Below are 13,540 nucleotides of genomic sequence, written 5' to 3'. Positions count from 1 at the left end.
ATTCTTTAGACAATATCACCAAATAAATAGACAATTGGTCTATCAAAGTTCGCGTAGTTTGTCTATGAAAAATATTAACATCCACAAATGAAGAGAAACCTCTTTGTTTAAAAGTGATTATATTAGATGAAAAGTTACAAAACAAACATATTTATTATATTTTTAAATTGAATTTATGAAAAAATACTTTAATCATTTTTACTTTTTATACTTTTTATATTATTTTATAATACTTTATATATAATTATATTTTAATATCGTTAAAATTATATTTCTTCCAATATGCTATTCATTGTTCCTTTTCTAATAACTTAAAAACATAAATATAATCATTTTTCTAACTAATTATTAGTTATGATTTACTACCACTGCAGGAAACACTTCTTCATGTAATTGTGAAGAAAAATATGATGAACAAATTCAAACATTTGTTACAAAAAAAAGTCTATACTATAAAAAATTTAAAAATAAAATATGCAAATAATTTGTATAGACTAATTAAAGGTACAATGAAACCCTAAATTCTAAACCCTAAAGTGGTCAAAGAAAAATATTAACATGTAATTTTATTTTATACTTTTTCAATTATTCTTATTAAAAATAACTTATTCAAAAAAAAATTACATATTTTTATTTTTTTTATTGTAAATGTCATTGAAAAACTGCATGCATTAGGAGAAGAAGAACAAGTAGATGTTAAAGAAAAACCCACCAAAATACGAAAAATGAAATTAATACTTAAAAAGTAAAAAAGTATACAAGCAATTCGTTTTTCATTTACATATATAGTTATTAATAAAATACTAATAATTAGAGGAACTTCGTCTTAAAAGTTATGTTGTGCAGAAATCTCTCAAGTCAGATAAATAAAGAAATTACAACTCAAATCAAGGGCCAAAAAATTGTTGTACTCACATCAACATTGGTTAGTGAATACAAAGGTACAATCTTTTTCAAAAAAATTTGAATCTATTATTTTTCTTAGTTCAAAAATTTATATTTTATATAATATATTAAATGAGACAAATACATCACAATCTTATTTTATATAACCTATTATACTATAATATTTTAGGTGATTTTTCGGTTAGCACAACTTCGAGTATAAACATCAATCCACAAACTGAAGAATTCGCACAGCTGACTTATGGGTATTTCATAACTAATAAATTTCTCAAGAATTAATTAATTTATTTAATTATTCAATTTAACAAATATAAAAAAAATCCTAAACAGGATTGATCAACATGAAGAAGTAACAGAGATACCAAGTCAAGACAATGCCAACATAAATCTTCAGAGCAAAATGATTAAAAAATCGAATAACTATCCAAAATATAATGGCCATGCAATAAAAATCTGATGATCAGTTATGACAAAAAAAAACCTTGCAACATGCATCATATATTCATACTTACTCAAATACCATATACCTAATCATAACATAAATTGAATATTGGAATAGGAAAATATCTTTACAAGTTTAGCAACTATAAACAAAATTAATGACAAATTTGGATGGAACTATGTTGAATGTGAAAAGTGTTAGAAGAAAACATATAAAAAACGAAACAACTACATTTGAGGCACATGTAATCAAACACCACAAAGGTAACTCTATATACTTTTCATATTCTCATCTATCAAATTATTAGTTACTAACCCAATACTTATTTTAGGTTCAAAATTCAATTAAAGATTTCAGATCAAAGTGTTACAACAACTTTTGTATTATTTGATGGCGAAACCAAAAAATTGTTGGACACAATTGCTTCAAAACTAATGGCATTCCAAAAAAGTAATGACATTGAAACACTACCCCAATTAAAAAATTTGTGCAACCTCACTTATATTTGAAGTCAAATTAAATTATCTTAATCTCAAAAAAAGTTCTCAACAATACACTGTTATCAAGATATTTATTCCAACCAAAAACACTAAACCTCAACACCCATTACAACAAATAAAACAGATAATACTAAAAAAAATCACTTATTCAAGATATCATTTTTATTTTTAAATTAAATTATTCATTGATTATAGAAATCAATTTCGCCAACACTAATATCATCAAACGAAAATCACATACCCATAAAAAGATTAAGGAAAAAAAAAACCATACAAATTCAAGACACATATTTGGAAGAAGAACATACATGCAAAGATGGAACAAACAACACAATAAAAAATGTATATAACTCAACAATTTATAAAGAATACGCCTTCACAAAGACTTACGACAGAAAGAAGAAAACAACAACTCTAACAACAACCAATAAAAAAAAACGAAGACGAGCACCATATAAGAAGACTAAATCTATCAACTAAAACAAATATAAAAACCAAACAACCAAATAAAAATATCACTTTATACAACTCCAACATCTAAATCTTTTGTACAACAAATAATTTTAAATAACACACATTTCAAATTTAACTTTAGTTTACACATATTTAATTTAATTATACAATATATAACAATTTTAATATTAATTATATACTATATTAATTTACCACCGCACATATCGCACGGATCATTCTAGTTTAAATACTGAACATTGGCTTAGTGGGAAAGTTGGTTGCCATAAAATATATTAAGAAAAAGAAGGGGGAGGGGAGATATAACAGTTTGAACTCTGAATACTAAAATAATGATAAAAATGAAATAAATGATAAACAAATAAGAGATCACAGTGTACAATACTTCATTATACAACAAAGAAATATTCACTCGAGATCAAATTTGCATTCAAGGCCAGAAAAATAAAGTTCTGGAATAATAATCAATACCGACAATACAATAAGAAAAACTACAAAACATCATGTAATAAGGATAGAAATATAGAATTGTTTTCCACTGCACTCCACTGATTAATAGCTATTTCATTTTTTTTTTACTTAACCCTTTTTGTTTTCTCTGTTAATTCAAGAATTTCAAGTCTTGATTCAGCCCAACCATCTTCAATAGAGAACTCCGGATGGAAGAAATCCAAACATGAAATAAAGATTCTTCAATTTTTGGCCTTGAAACTGTTGATTTTTGGTCTTCTAAATATGGCACTATGTAAGTTTTCATGTCATTGCTTGAGATTCCAAGATGATCCCCTGACACACTAATGAATTTAACTTTCCCAGCTTCATCTAGAGTTCTTAAGCCAATCCAGTCTTCAATATAGAGCTTAGTCTGTATAAAGAAAATCACGTCTGAATATGAAAACTGATATCACCAATATATGTGAAATGATAAAATTGGGTTGGTAGCATGCATCAAAAAGGAAGTGAAGTGGTGAAAAGTATACCATGGTAAATAGATAACAATTTTATGCAATCAAATAACCATTTCATCAGAAACCCTTTTTGACAGGAAAAGAAATTTTATCAGGATAGAGAAGACAAAACAGGATGAGACACCCTTCACAGATACCGACAACAAAAAAATGATGCAAAGACCAAGCAGATTAACCAATATAATATAACATGCCATCCTTTGAACGTTGGCAATTCCCTTAAACAAAACCATTTCATTAGAAACTACTCATGTAATATAAACAACATTGCTGCATCTTTTTTTCTCAAATGCCTCTGATAATTCTAATGGGAAAAAAGCTTTATTGAATGCATTAAAAACTTAAAATTTCTAGTTTTTCAATAAAGTTTCTACCTTAGTAGCAAAACCTTATACTATACATAGAATTCAACTGAACTTGCAGGCAGATTTAAATGTTTCCTTATATTACATACTACTAAGGTTCATCCTTTTAGGTGGGGTCAGTCACCAAATTGTTCCCAAGTTCTAAACCCTAAACCTTTCTTAAGATACACATGCAAAATGCCTATATCCAAGAAGCTGTTTCTTCAACAATTTAATTACTTTGTTTTACATGTTAAAACACACGAAGTACTTTATATTTCCCCATCAATGTGATCTCCATACTAATGCTGCATATGCACCAGAACATTCACAGTGGTGGAAGCAGAGATTTACACGTAAAGCCATCGAAGGAAGTAAAGCATCTACAAATTTGGCTATGGAACACTTGCAATAACAATCTACAGATATGGAATGCTTAAATTACCTGCTGTGGTGCCAAAACAGGATGAAATGCCCCATCTGGATAGTAACCAAACCAGGCTGTTTCTTTTGGTATTAAAATCGTATCCTGCTCAAACTGGTTTCCATTCAGATAAGACAGCAAAACTGATCAGTCAAATTGACACAGTTGCAAATTGGATAACCCCTATGTTAATGATAGCTCAGAGGAAGAATACATAGTTTGGATAACACACCATGATGAGTACTAAATTTTGTAAGCTAGCAAATCGTTGCTTGTATGTGGAATTCCTTTCAGTACTTATTTCATTATTAAGCTTTGGAAGAAAATTGCAGCCTTCAATATAGTCAGAAATATCCTGATAAAAGAAACAAGAACAGAATATGTTTTCAATCATTCTATTTGTAAGTCATTGACCATAGAAGTGTACCAAATCAAACATGATGTGTCAGAAAGGAAACATATTAGATGATACTATGGTAAAATGAATGCAATCAACACAATTCAGGATAAGACTGCATAATATATAACGTGATGCAGTGCAAAGAATTGTATCCGAAGATCTGCAGCATATAAATGGTTGTAATACTTTAAGATTGAAAAAGCAGGAAAATAACATGGAAAAAGAAGCATTTAAGAAAAAGGAGATGTTAATACTCACTGTTGGTATTTTAACATAGCCACTTGGAGCAAGATGTTGCTACATCAACTCATCAGATAAACAAACAAGAGAAGTAAGCTATTTGTTTTCAGGAACCAATTTCAGAAGGGAACTATTTTGAAGCAGAAGTGGTAGTTAGATAACCAAACTTTTCATCTCCAAAAAGTAACAAGAATGAAAGGTAATCTTCAAAACCTGCACAAATTTGCTGTAGACCTCAAGTTTGATGATACTATCCACAAGAGTGCATACAAACTCAGACTGGCAAAAAAAAAAAAAAAAGGGAAACACACACACCCCCACTATAATGTTAGCCCAACACTGTCATTTACAAGATTAAGATAATTGAGCTTAATTGTTTGAAAGCCTTTTTCTCAATAGAACTCAAGTTCCAATTCTCAGACTAGAACTATTCACAGCATTAGGCTAAACTTCCTCCACAAGTTGGTAGAGCTGCATGCATAATCCTTGAGTGTGCATATCTAGACTTGCAATTTCTTGATTTGTTACAATATTGATGCCGTAAAAAAAATAATTTTGCAACTGTTTTTATGTGTCTAATCAGTAAATTTGTTTATTACACTTTTTAATGAAAAAGCACATTACATTAGTGTCTTGATTTCTATATAGAAAGTAAATAATTTATGCAAAGTAGTGGAACAGGTTCTCTACAAAGTGTATGCACCCTTGAAAAAAGATAAATAAAGGAATAGCAAAGAATTTCTAAGCACAAGAACAAGCACATACTCCACACAATGGAACAGAAGCAGTGCCAGCATGTGGACCTCCAAGGGATACAAAGTTCTTTACCTGTATCACATGAAAAAAAAAAGTGTATAGTACATTGACATGTTGATACAAATCGCCCATTGAAATGAATATCAAAATGTCTTCTTAAGTTAGTTCTTACAGGAGGTCCTCCCTCACAAAATTCAATAAGCCCTCTACCGATCAAGTTTCCCTGAGAACCAAAAGAACCAATATGTATTCAATATAGGAAAACCAAGGAAAAACACAAAGGAAGAAATATCAGGTTCGGTAGTATTTATGTAACAACTCCATGTCACACTAAGATTATTAGGTCAACATCAGGCAGTAGATTTAATTATGGGGACTAAGGTTAAACAAAAAAAAAAAATATCTGGAACTAGAACCCTCTGTGTGTGAATATTTATATTCTTGCAAGATTTAAATATTACGCAAATACAATAAAAATATGGCATCTTCCAAGACATGGGTCTTTTCAAAGTTTTCACGACAAAACAACAAAGTTACAACATTGATATAAAAGTAAATATCAAAACAAAAAACCATTGCATAGTCAATGGTAAGATGGTTTCATAGCACTAGTTATTCACCTGAGAAAGTCCAACAATGTTGTAACCCTGTCTAAGCTCTTTCATCTTCTTTACCTATAGACAAGAAAAATGTTTATTTGAAAACCAATCATGATAAAATTACTGAGACAGATAATTACCAAACAACTTCACCACCTTATCACAGGCAATAGATGTCTGCAAGAAAAGAGACAAAATATAAGGTCATTAAATTGCCAGATTAGAAATGTTTGTAAAATGGAAGAATTCTATCAAGAGTCACCTGTTTTAATAGGGGCATGGTCCAAGAATCCCATGATCCATTTCCAATTTCTCTACAGATGGATGAAGTATATATAGCTAATTAAGAATCCATTACATCTCTAGTTTAATGTTTGTGTTTGAGCATGCAAAATATCCATTTCTTAGGTGGAAAAAAAAGTTTATAACATATGCAGAAACCTCTATCTCAATTATTTTTAGGCATACTGAAAAAGATTTTGCACAATGGCAGACCTGTGGCACATAGGGACCATGATTACTTGGCCCTTAGAGAAGTACTTATGAGTTACGACCAAACAGAAAATATAATGCTTAAATATGACCATAATAAAGATCAAGAAATTTAGCATTAACATACAAGCAGTATCCTTGTGCTCCAGACCATTCACTTAGTTCTTTAACAAAGGTTCCGATTCCATGATTCTTGCATCTATCTCCAATGCCTGACATACAGTTCAAACACAAAATCAATGTCTTACAGTTACAGAATTGATGTAACAACACCAATTTAAACAATTATCCAATAGGTCCAAGAACTACACTGAATAACAGCCTTGTGCAACCAAGCACCTACATGCCATGACTGCAGGACAGTTGGTCCATGACAACTTACTTACCCAACGAAACAGTAGAGTTAAAAGATAGAAATCAGTCAACTCGCCAAGGAAACTGACCTAGTACTAAATCAACTATGTAACATCACACTTATTGGTTGATTTGTTCCTGCTATCCTTGGAAGCGTTATGATATGCATTGACTATGAAATTGAGTTAGGTATCAACTATCAAGAGCCACCTAATATTGGGATTAGCTCTTGGAACTAGTCTAAATTGCTCATGAAATATAATCAATTATGGAAAAATGGCCACTTGTAAGGGAAAGACGATGGTCTTATCACTATAATCATTCATCACAGTATGATCAAAATTACAGCCACAGTTTCACTTTTTTATGATCCTGCCAGAAGATAGGTAACACTACAATATCAATTCAACAGTAATCCCACCATTTTTGGATTGACAGACATGTTCCTTTAGTTACAGTGTTTCTTACCGTTACTTTAATTAGAAAACCTGATGCATAGTTTCTTATCTTTAATCAGAGGCTTTTCCTAGTAGCATGCCATCCACATAGTGATAACACTTTTTACCTTTTCTTCCCAAATTCCTAATCTTCTAATAAGAACCCTACCTTAGTCAATTCTCATAAACTCATCATGGATTTCAACAACAGCAACCATCATAAACCAAGATTTCTATTTTTTGTTTTAAAAAGAAGCTAAGTTGACCAAAATCCATTGAAAAGTAAGTAAACACAGAGAAAGAATAAAAAATAGTCAAACATCAAAGAAGCAATTGAGAAGCCTAACAAAATGCTCAGCAAAAGAAAGGAAGTCAACAGAAAAACTAATCGAAATTAGTGTAAAGCTGAGTACAAAGATGAAGAGATAAAATAATTGAGATGGAGAAGATTAAAAAGTGAAGTTGATGAAAGAAAAAGAATTTACCATGCAAGACGATGAATGGAAGGGAATGAGCTATAGTGAGATTGAATGCGATAAAGAAGAAGAAGAAGAGCACAAGAAGTACGCTTGGGTAGCCCATCATAATTACTTATAAAAATCAAACGACAAGAAGAGCAAGAAAGTAGAATGATTATTAAATATAAAGAGAAGAAGAAATGAGAGAAATCAGAAATGTGGGATTGGATTTGACGTTGATTATAGCAGTAAGCAGCTCAGCTCGAAATATGTTCCTCTAACTCTTCCGCATTGGTGGGACCTCCCTCTCTCTCCCCCCGCTATTAACGACATTTTTAACTTTTATTATATTGCTTTTTTTTTTTTGGGTGACTATTATATTGCTTATTTATTATTAGAGAAACTCTGCGGACGAGTAATTTTTAATATTTTTTATTATTATTTATTTATTATAAATATTAAATTATTTTTAATAAATAAATTTTAAAAAATATAAATATAAATTATATTAATTTATACATATAAAATTTTAGTAAATATAAGTATAAATTATATATTTTTTGTATAAATTTTTTTTATAATATAATATAAATTATTATTGATTAAATATTAATAAAAAATTATAATATTTATTAGTCATGTATTATTTTTATTATTACTTTGACTAAATTTTTTTAGAATTTCAATTTTTGGAATTTCTTGAGCGAATAATAATAAAAAAAATTAAGTATTAATAATTTACTAATTTTAATTTATATTAACCAGTTTATTACTATATTTGTAGTTTATATTTTTAAATATTATTGATTATTAATAAAAAATAATATATTATTTTGATTATATAATGTTATTGACAATAAACAAATAAGTTGTAGTTTAAATGATTTTTTTTGGTATAGAAGTTTTAAGTTTGAATTTTTCTTTATATAACTTGATAAAAAGAGTGAAGAGTATAATAAAATTCTTAAAAGGATTGTGTATTATACATGGTCGAATTTCATTATCAAACGAAAAAATAAAATCAATAACATAATTTAAATTATAAAATTACTTAATATAAAAAAATTATTTAAAATTTATCTGATTTAGAAGAGTTAAATTACTGGTGCAGTGGTGCTACTTTATTTTTAACAATTTGGGCCACAAATATAGTGGGGCGTCTGGCTTCATGTGAAAAAGGGGTTCGGTAAGGTTGGAGAATGTAACATAGCCCACAGTCAAAAATAAAAAAAATAAAAAAATAAAAAAATACAATAAATAAATAAAATGTACATAAAATTGGGGAGCAAGTAAGTGGCAGTATCACAATTGAAGCCATATTCAATGGCAAGAAGGATCAGTCATCGCTCATCAGAGAAAAACGCTTACGTCACTCTCTTCTGTTGACGGTGACAGAGTGAAGAAGAAGAACCTTCATGCCCTGCGATGTGTGATGTAGCATATGATCATCAAGCTCCAAAGGTTCTGTTTTTTCTTTCCCACAAAAACTCGCACGATTCTTCCTCAATTTCGTGTTTTGATGGTTATGAATTTATATTCTTGAAATTTAAAAAGGAAAAATCAACCACTGCATCATCGTCACCGTTGCACAATGCGTTCTATGAATAGAATCAAAAGTATAATTTAACAATTTTAGTAATTTTTTAATCAAATGTTATATCGGTGCTGTTCTGTTCTTCTTAATATTATAATTCAGACTCAGACAGTACGTTTTTACAATTTCTTTTTAATTTTTTGTTTATAGCTCAGAATCAAAGCGGAAGCTTAAGGACTGAGAAATTAGTGGCACGTTGAGCAAGAATCCCGCTGCACGGAGGAAAAATTATTGGAAAACTCACAGATATTTAGCAAGTGCTTCTTCTTATCCTTATTCTTCTTCTTCTCTGTCTGTCTCTTTAATTAATGCATTGTGTTGAAAAATTTTTTGGGTCCCCTTCATGGATTATTTTTTGTTATGTATATTCATTTGAAATTTTTTAAGAGTATGTATATGGCTGTGTGCGCTTGCTTGCTTGCTCTGTTTTTGGGCGTGGTTTTTTTTTTTTTTTTTTCAGAAGTTGGGGAGGGGATTCATAAGGGTGGCTTTTGTTTCAAAAAACAAAAGGACACTGTTTTTCTTTTTTTTTTTCCCTGTTTATTTTTTATTTTTTAAAATTCATGGTTGCAAAATATCTCAATTTTTAAAATATTTTTCCCTTTTAAGATGATGTGAAGGAAACATTGAATAAATCATTTTGAGACACGGGAAAAGAGAAAGCAGCATTTTCTGTAGTTGAATTTGAGACAGGGGAAAACAGAAAGCAGCATTTTCTGAATGCCTCCAGCTCCAATTACAAATTCGCATTGCGTGGTATCTGAAGAGCAAGGAGGATTGCATGACGGAAAGATGAGCCTGGACTTAGTGCAGAATGTGAATGTGAATGTCAAGTTAGGAGAAGCTGCTCCAAAAGAAGTACAAGTTTTGATTAGTAAGGAAAGCGTAACTATACCTACACAGAATGTTAATGGAAAGTCAGAAGAAGCTGTTCCACAAGAGATACAAGTTGTGGATAGTAAGGAGAACATAACTATGCCTATGCAGAATGTTAATGGAAAGTCAGAAGAAGCTGTTCCACTAGAGATTCAAGAAGAAGCTGTTCCACTAGAGATTCAAGTTGTGGATAGTAAGGAGAATATAGTTATACCTACAGAGAATGTAAATGGCAAGCATGAAGAAGCTGCTCTACAAGAAGTACAAGCTGCAGTTAGTAAGGAGAGTGTAGCTATACCTGTCGCCACATCTTCAGTATCTGAACAAACTGTGGTTCTGCATCCTGGAAAAAGAATTGAACAAACTCCTATGACCATTGGAAATGAGGAGGACATACAAGTTAATATAATTGGGATTGGTGGCATGAATTCCGGCAAGGTGGTGGAAGATGCCTCGGAGGATTGCAATGACACTGAGCTTTCCAGTTCCAGTTCTTTTGGTGACACAGGATCTTGTGAAGAGATTGACTCCAGCTCAGGACTGAGTGATGATGAAATGGAATCACCGATGGGTGATGATTGGGGAGAACCACTTCTAATAAGGTATGTTTCTGGTGTGTTAATTGCAGTTTGTTTTTTTCTTTAAGAATGTCAATTGCTCATGTCTTGCAATAACAAGTTTGAACTTACACTCTTTAAGTATTAAACATTCAGAAAGAAAAAGGTTACGAGTCATTGGAGGAGCTTCATTCGCCCTCTTATGTGGCGCTGTAAGTGGCTAGAATTGCAAATGAGAAAGCTTCATTCCCAGGAAGTTAAATATCAAAGAGAACTTGCATCATACAATTATAAGAAACAGCTTGAGTTTTCAAAGTATGCAGTAGATGGTTTTGATGTCAAGTCAATACCTATATCTACTGGCATTCATAGGAATAAAGTTATGAGGAGGAAGAAAAGGAAGCGAGCTGAAGAATCTGATTTATCATCTTATGTATCCAATCATAATATATTCTCCTACTATGGTATGCATTTTCTGCTTGATTTATTTTGCTCAATGTTTTTCTCTTCTATAATTATATAATTTTTTCTCGCTATTTTTTCATTTTCCAGAGAACAAAGATCTCCCTGATGGTTCTTGTATGGAAGATCTTCGTTGTGTTTCCATAAGTGAGTTGCAGTATTATACATAGTGCTTTTTTTAAAAAAAAAACTGTAAATAGCAAAATCTATCTCACCATTAAAGTGAATCAAACAACTGTAAATAGCAAATTTATCTCACCATTAAAGTGAGTCAAACAATGTGAAGGAATTACATATAGGGGGTTTCCTCTGTGTATTAACAAATTATTATATGACATTATTATGAAATAAGTTTTGATTAATTAATTCCATGATGTATGAGATTATAAATTTTCAATTTATGTTGTGTCAATGATATCAGGAGGTAATGATGATAACATTGAGGAGTCCATATTTAGTGACATGTGGTATTCCATAGATCGTGAAGATATTGATAAATCATTGGATGACATATTTCAAAAGATCGCAACAGTAGAGTTACAAGTTCAGAAATTGAGAACTCGGATTGACAATGTGGTTAGTGAAAATCCAGGAAAGTTCTGTTCTGTAACTCAACTGAGCATGGTTGGGCCCTCTGATGGACTTAAAAGTTTGGATCGTAAAGTTGCTTCTTTTGCTGGTAGTGAAAACATATTCCCAGTTGGTGTTGTTCATGGTTCTTCTCAGATTAAATCTGAGTTACACGTGGAAGATGTACTTATGCCTGGAAATACATCAACTCGTGAAGGGATAACTCCATTTATCGAAACAACCAATCAGCCTCATGTTGAGGGTCTGCAGGAAAGTGTGAGTTTTTATTTTCGTATGAAATTTTAGTTTATGTTGGTCGTGAACGTGTGAAATGTTAGTGAACAACTGCATTGGCTAACGTTAAAAACTTATAACGATGTTCTCTGATCTGTTATACCACCATCATGAAGGAAGTTAACAATAATTGAGATGTCATATAAATTTTATCATCGAGTTTAACATTGTTCTCAGCTTGTTATCCAGTTTATAATGGAATATTGAAGCTTAGAACCTTCTCTATTTTTTTTTATTGTTTTTCCCCAAATGGATTTCCTTGGTTATGGTTTGTAAGATTATTATCATTATTTAAATGCTCGCATTCAGTATAATGTTTACATGTGAATATTCTTGACCTGCAATGTACCTGCTGTGCTATATATTGGAATGTTTGTTATGGTAATCTCTGTAACACCATACTCTGACGTTAATTATATTTTGAAATTGTGAGTTAACAAGAACTATAATAGTAACTTGTTTTCTTGAATGTAGGGCGATGACGAAGTTCTCATACAAGATCGGGCAGCTAATGAAAAGTTGTATGATCTTGTAATCGCTAGAAAGCGGCTTGGGGGGAAAACCAAGGGACAAGATGAGGAACAGAAATCCACTTCCCTGGCTCAGGTTTCAGAACCTGACTCAGCCACTGGGAATACTGTAAATAATGGGAAATCTGCTTTGAAAGCATGTTCTACGTCAAAGTCAAGTTCCCCTAGGAACAAAAGGAGAAAGCAGAAGAAATCCGGCTCAAAGAGCAGGAGCCGGAGATAGTTCGGTTGAGCTGAATCTGCAAAAATGTTATTATTTTGCAATGCAGATAGAGGAACTGGGAATTTCTCAAAAAATTTTGCACAAAAGACTGAAATCTTCCAGTGTAAATTCTGCTCTTGTTTATACATGCTTTTTCATAATTCAAGAAATGGTTTCAGGATGATTACTTGTGTAGCTTACCATATTCTTGATAGGAAGCTTTTATTTTAATTTATTGGAGAATTCTTTTTCAAGAGATGAGGTGTATGACTCATCATATGCGAGTCCTATATAGTATATTCTATTCAGCAATGAAGTCCCCCCCCCCCCCCCCTTTTTTTCTTCATTTTGCTCTATGCTTCTATGCATTCATCGTGTCATTTATTATATCACTGCATGTCTTTATATTGTTTGAGTTGAGACCATGTCACCTGGTTTGAACTTCCAATGTTGCATTGCTGCTGTTAGTAATTCTCCCAATGAAGTATGGTTTACTATTTAAGCAGTGACAATGACATTTAATAGAATACGGTGGGCCATAAAATTTACCAAAGTATTGTGATAAAACCGAAAGAGTCAAACTTGCACTGTTCAGGTTTCTATACTTCAGAAGATTCAAACTCTCATTCCTTTTGATGATGGTTAGTATCTTGCATTTAGATAT

At 31.2% G+C, this 13,540-nt stretch overlaps 2 protein-coding genes across 5 annotated transcripts; one reads left to right on the top strand and one right to left on the bottom strand.

Annotated features, from left to right (window-relative positions):
• Window positions 1-2,644: 2,644 nt before the first annotated feature.
• LOC112797707 (uncharacterized) lies at window positions 2,645-8,110 on the bottom strand. The gene is made up of 12 exons (XM_025840777.3): window positions 7,819-8,110; window positions 6,670-6,754; window positions 6,313-6,364; window positions 6,207-6,227; window positions 6,072-6,125; window positions 5,624-5,674; window positions 5,461-5,523; window positions 4,909-4,974; window positions 4,714-4,752; window positions 4,288-4,410; window positions 4,077-4,169; window positions 2,645-3,184 (listed from the first exon to the last, which is right to left on the bottom strand). The coding sequence occupies exons 1-12, from the start codon at window positions 7,916-7,918 to the stop codon at window positions 2,921-2,923; spliced, it is 1,011 nt and encodes a 336-aa protein (XP_025696562.1). The 5' UTR covers window positions 7,919-8,110; the 3' UTR covers window positions 2,645-2,920.
• Window positions 8,111-8,920: 810 nt separating this feature from the next.
• LOC112797705 (uncharacterized) lies at window positions 8,921-13,222 on the top strand. 4 transcript variants are annotated; one of them, XM_025840775.2, is made up of 7 exons: window positions 8,921-9,252; window positions 9,541-9,642; window positions 9,995-10,863; window positions 10,975-11,282; window positions 11,371-11,427; window positions 11,702-12,126; window positions 12,619-13,222. In XM_025840775.2, the coding sequence occupies exons 3-7, from the start codon at window positions 10,106-10,108 to the stop codon at window positions 12,895-12,897; spliced, it is 1,827 nt and encodes a 608-aa protein (XP_025696560.1). In that variant the 5' UTR covers window positions 8,921-9,252; window positions 9,541-9,642; window positions 9,995-10,105; the 3' UTR covers window positions 12,898-13,222. The 4 variants fall into 4 exon arrangements, with proteins under 4 accessions (XP_025696560.1, XP_072092264.1, XP_025696559.1 ...); XM_072236163.1 differs by having other exon boundaries at window positions 8,945-9,252; window positions 9,536-9,638; XM_025840774.2 differs by having other exon boundaries at window positions 8,945-9,252; window positions 9,536-9,642.
• The last annotated feature ends 318 nt before the right edge of the window (window positions 13,223-13,540 follow it).

The sequence above is a fragment of the Arachis hypogaea genome, chromosome 4 (assembly GCF_003086295.3).
Source record: "Arachis hypogaea cultivar Tifrunner chromosome 4, arahy.Tifrunner.gnm2.J5K5, whole genome shotgun sequence".
Lineage (NCBI taxonomy): Eukaryota > Viridiplantae > Streptophyta > Magnoliopsida > Fabales > Fabaceae > Arachis > Arachis hypogaea.
This window is presented reverse-complemented; position numbering and strand designations above follow the sequence as displayed.

Excerpts from the sequence above, each read along its gene's own strand:
- LOC112797707 (XM_025840777.3), bottom strand. The coding sequence starts at position 7,918 with ATGATGGGCTACCCAAGCGTACTTCTTGTGCTCTTCTTCTTCTTCTTT. Across the intron at positions 6,126-6,206 it reads CATCTATTGCCTGTGATAAG|GTAAAGAAGATGAAAGAGCT; the intron begins GTGGTGAAGTTG and ends TCTTGTCTATAG. Across the intron at positions 4,753-4,908 it reads TCTACAGCAAATTTGTGCAG|CAACATCTTGCTCCAAGTGG; the intron begins GTTTTGAAGATT and ends GAGTTGATGTAG.
- LOC112797705 (XM_025840775.2), top strand. The coding sequence starts at position 10,106 with ATGCCTCCAGCTCCAATTACAAATTCGCATTGCGTGGTATCTGAAGAG. Across the intron at positions 11,283-11,370 it reads TAATATATTCTCCTACTATG|AGAACAAAGATCTCCCTGAT; the intron begins GTATGCATTTTC and ends TTCATTTTCCAG. Across the intron at positions 12,127-12,618 it reads TTGAGGGTCTGCAGGAAAGT|GGCGATGACGAAGTTCTCAT; the intron begins GTGAGTTTTTAT and ends TCTTGAATGTAG.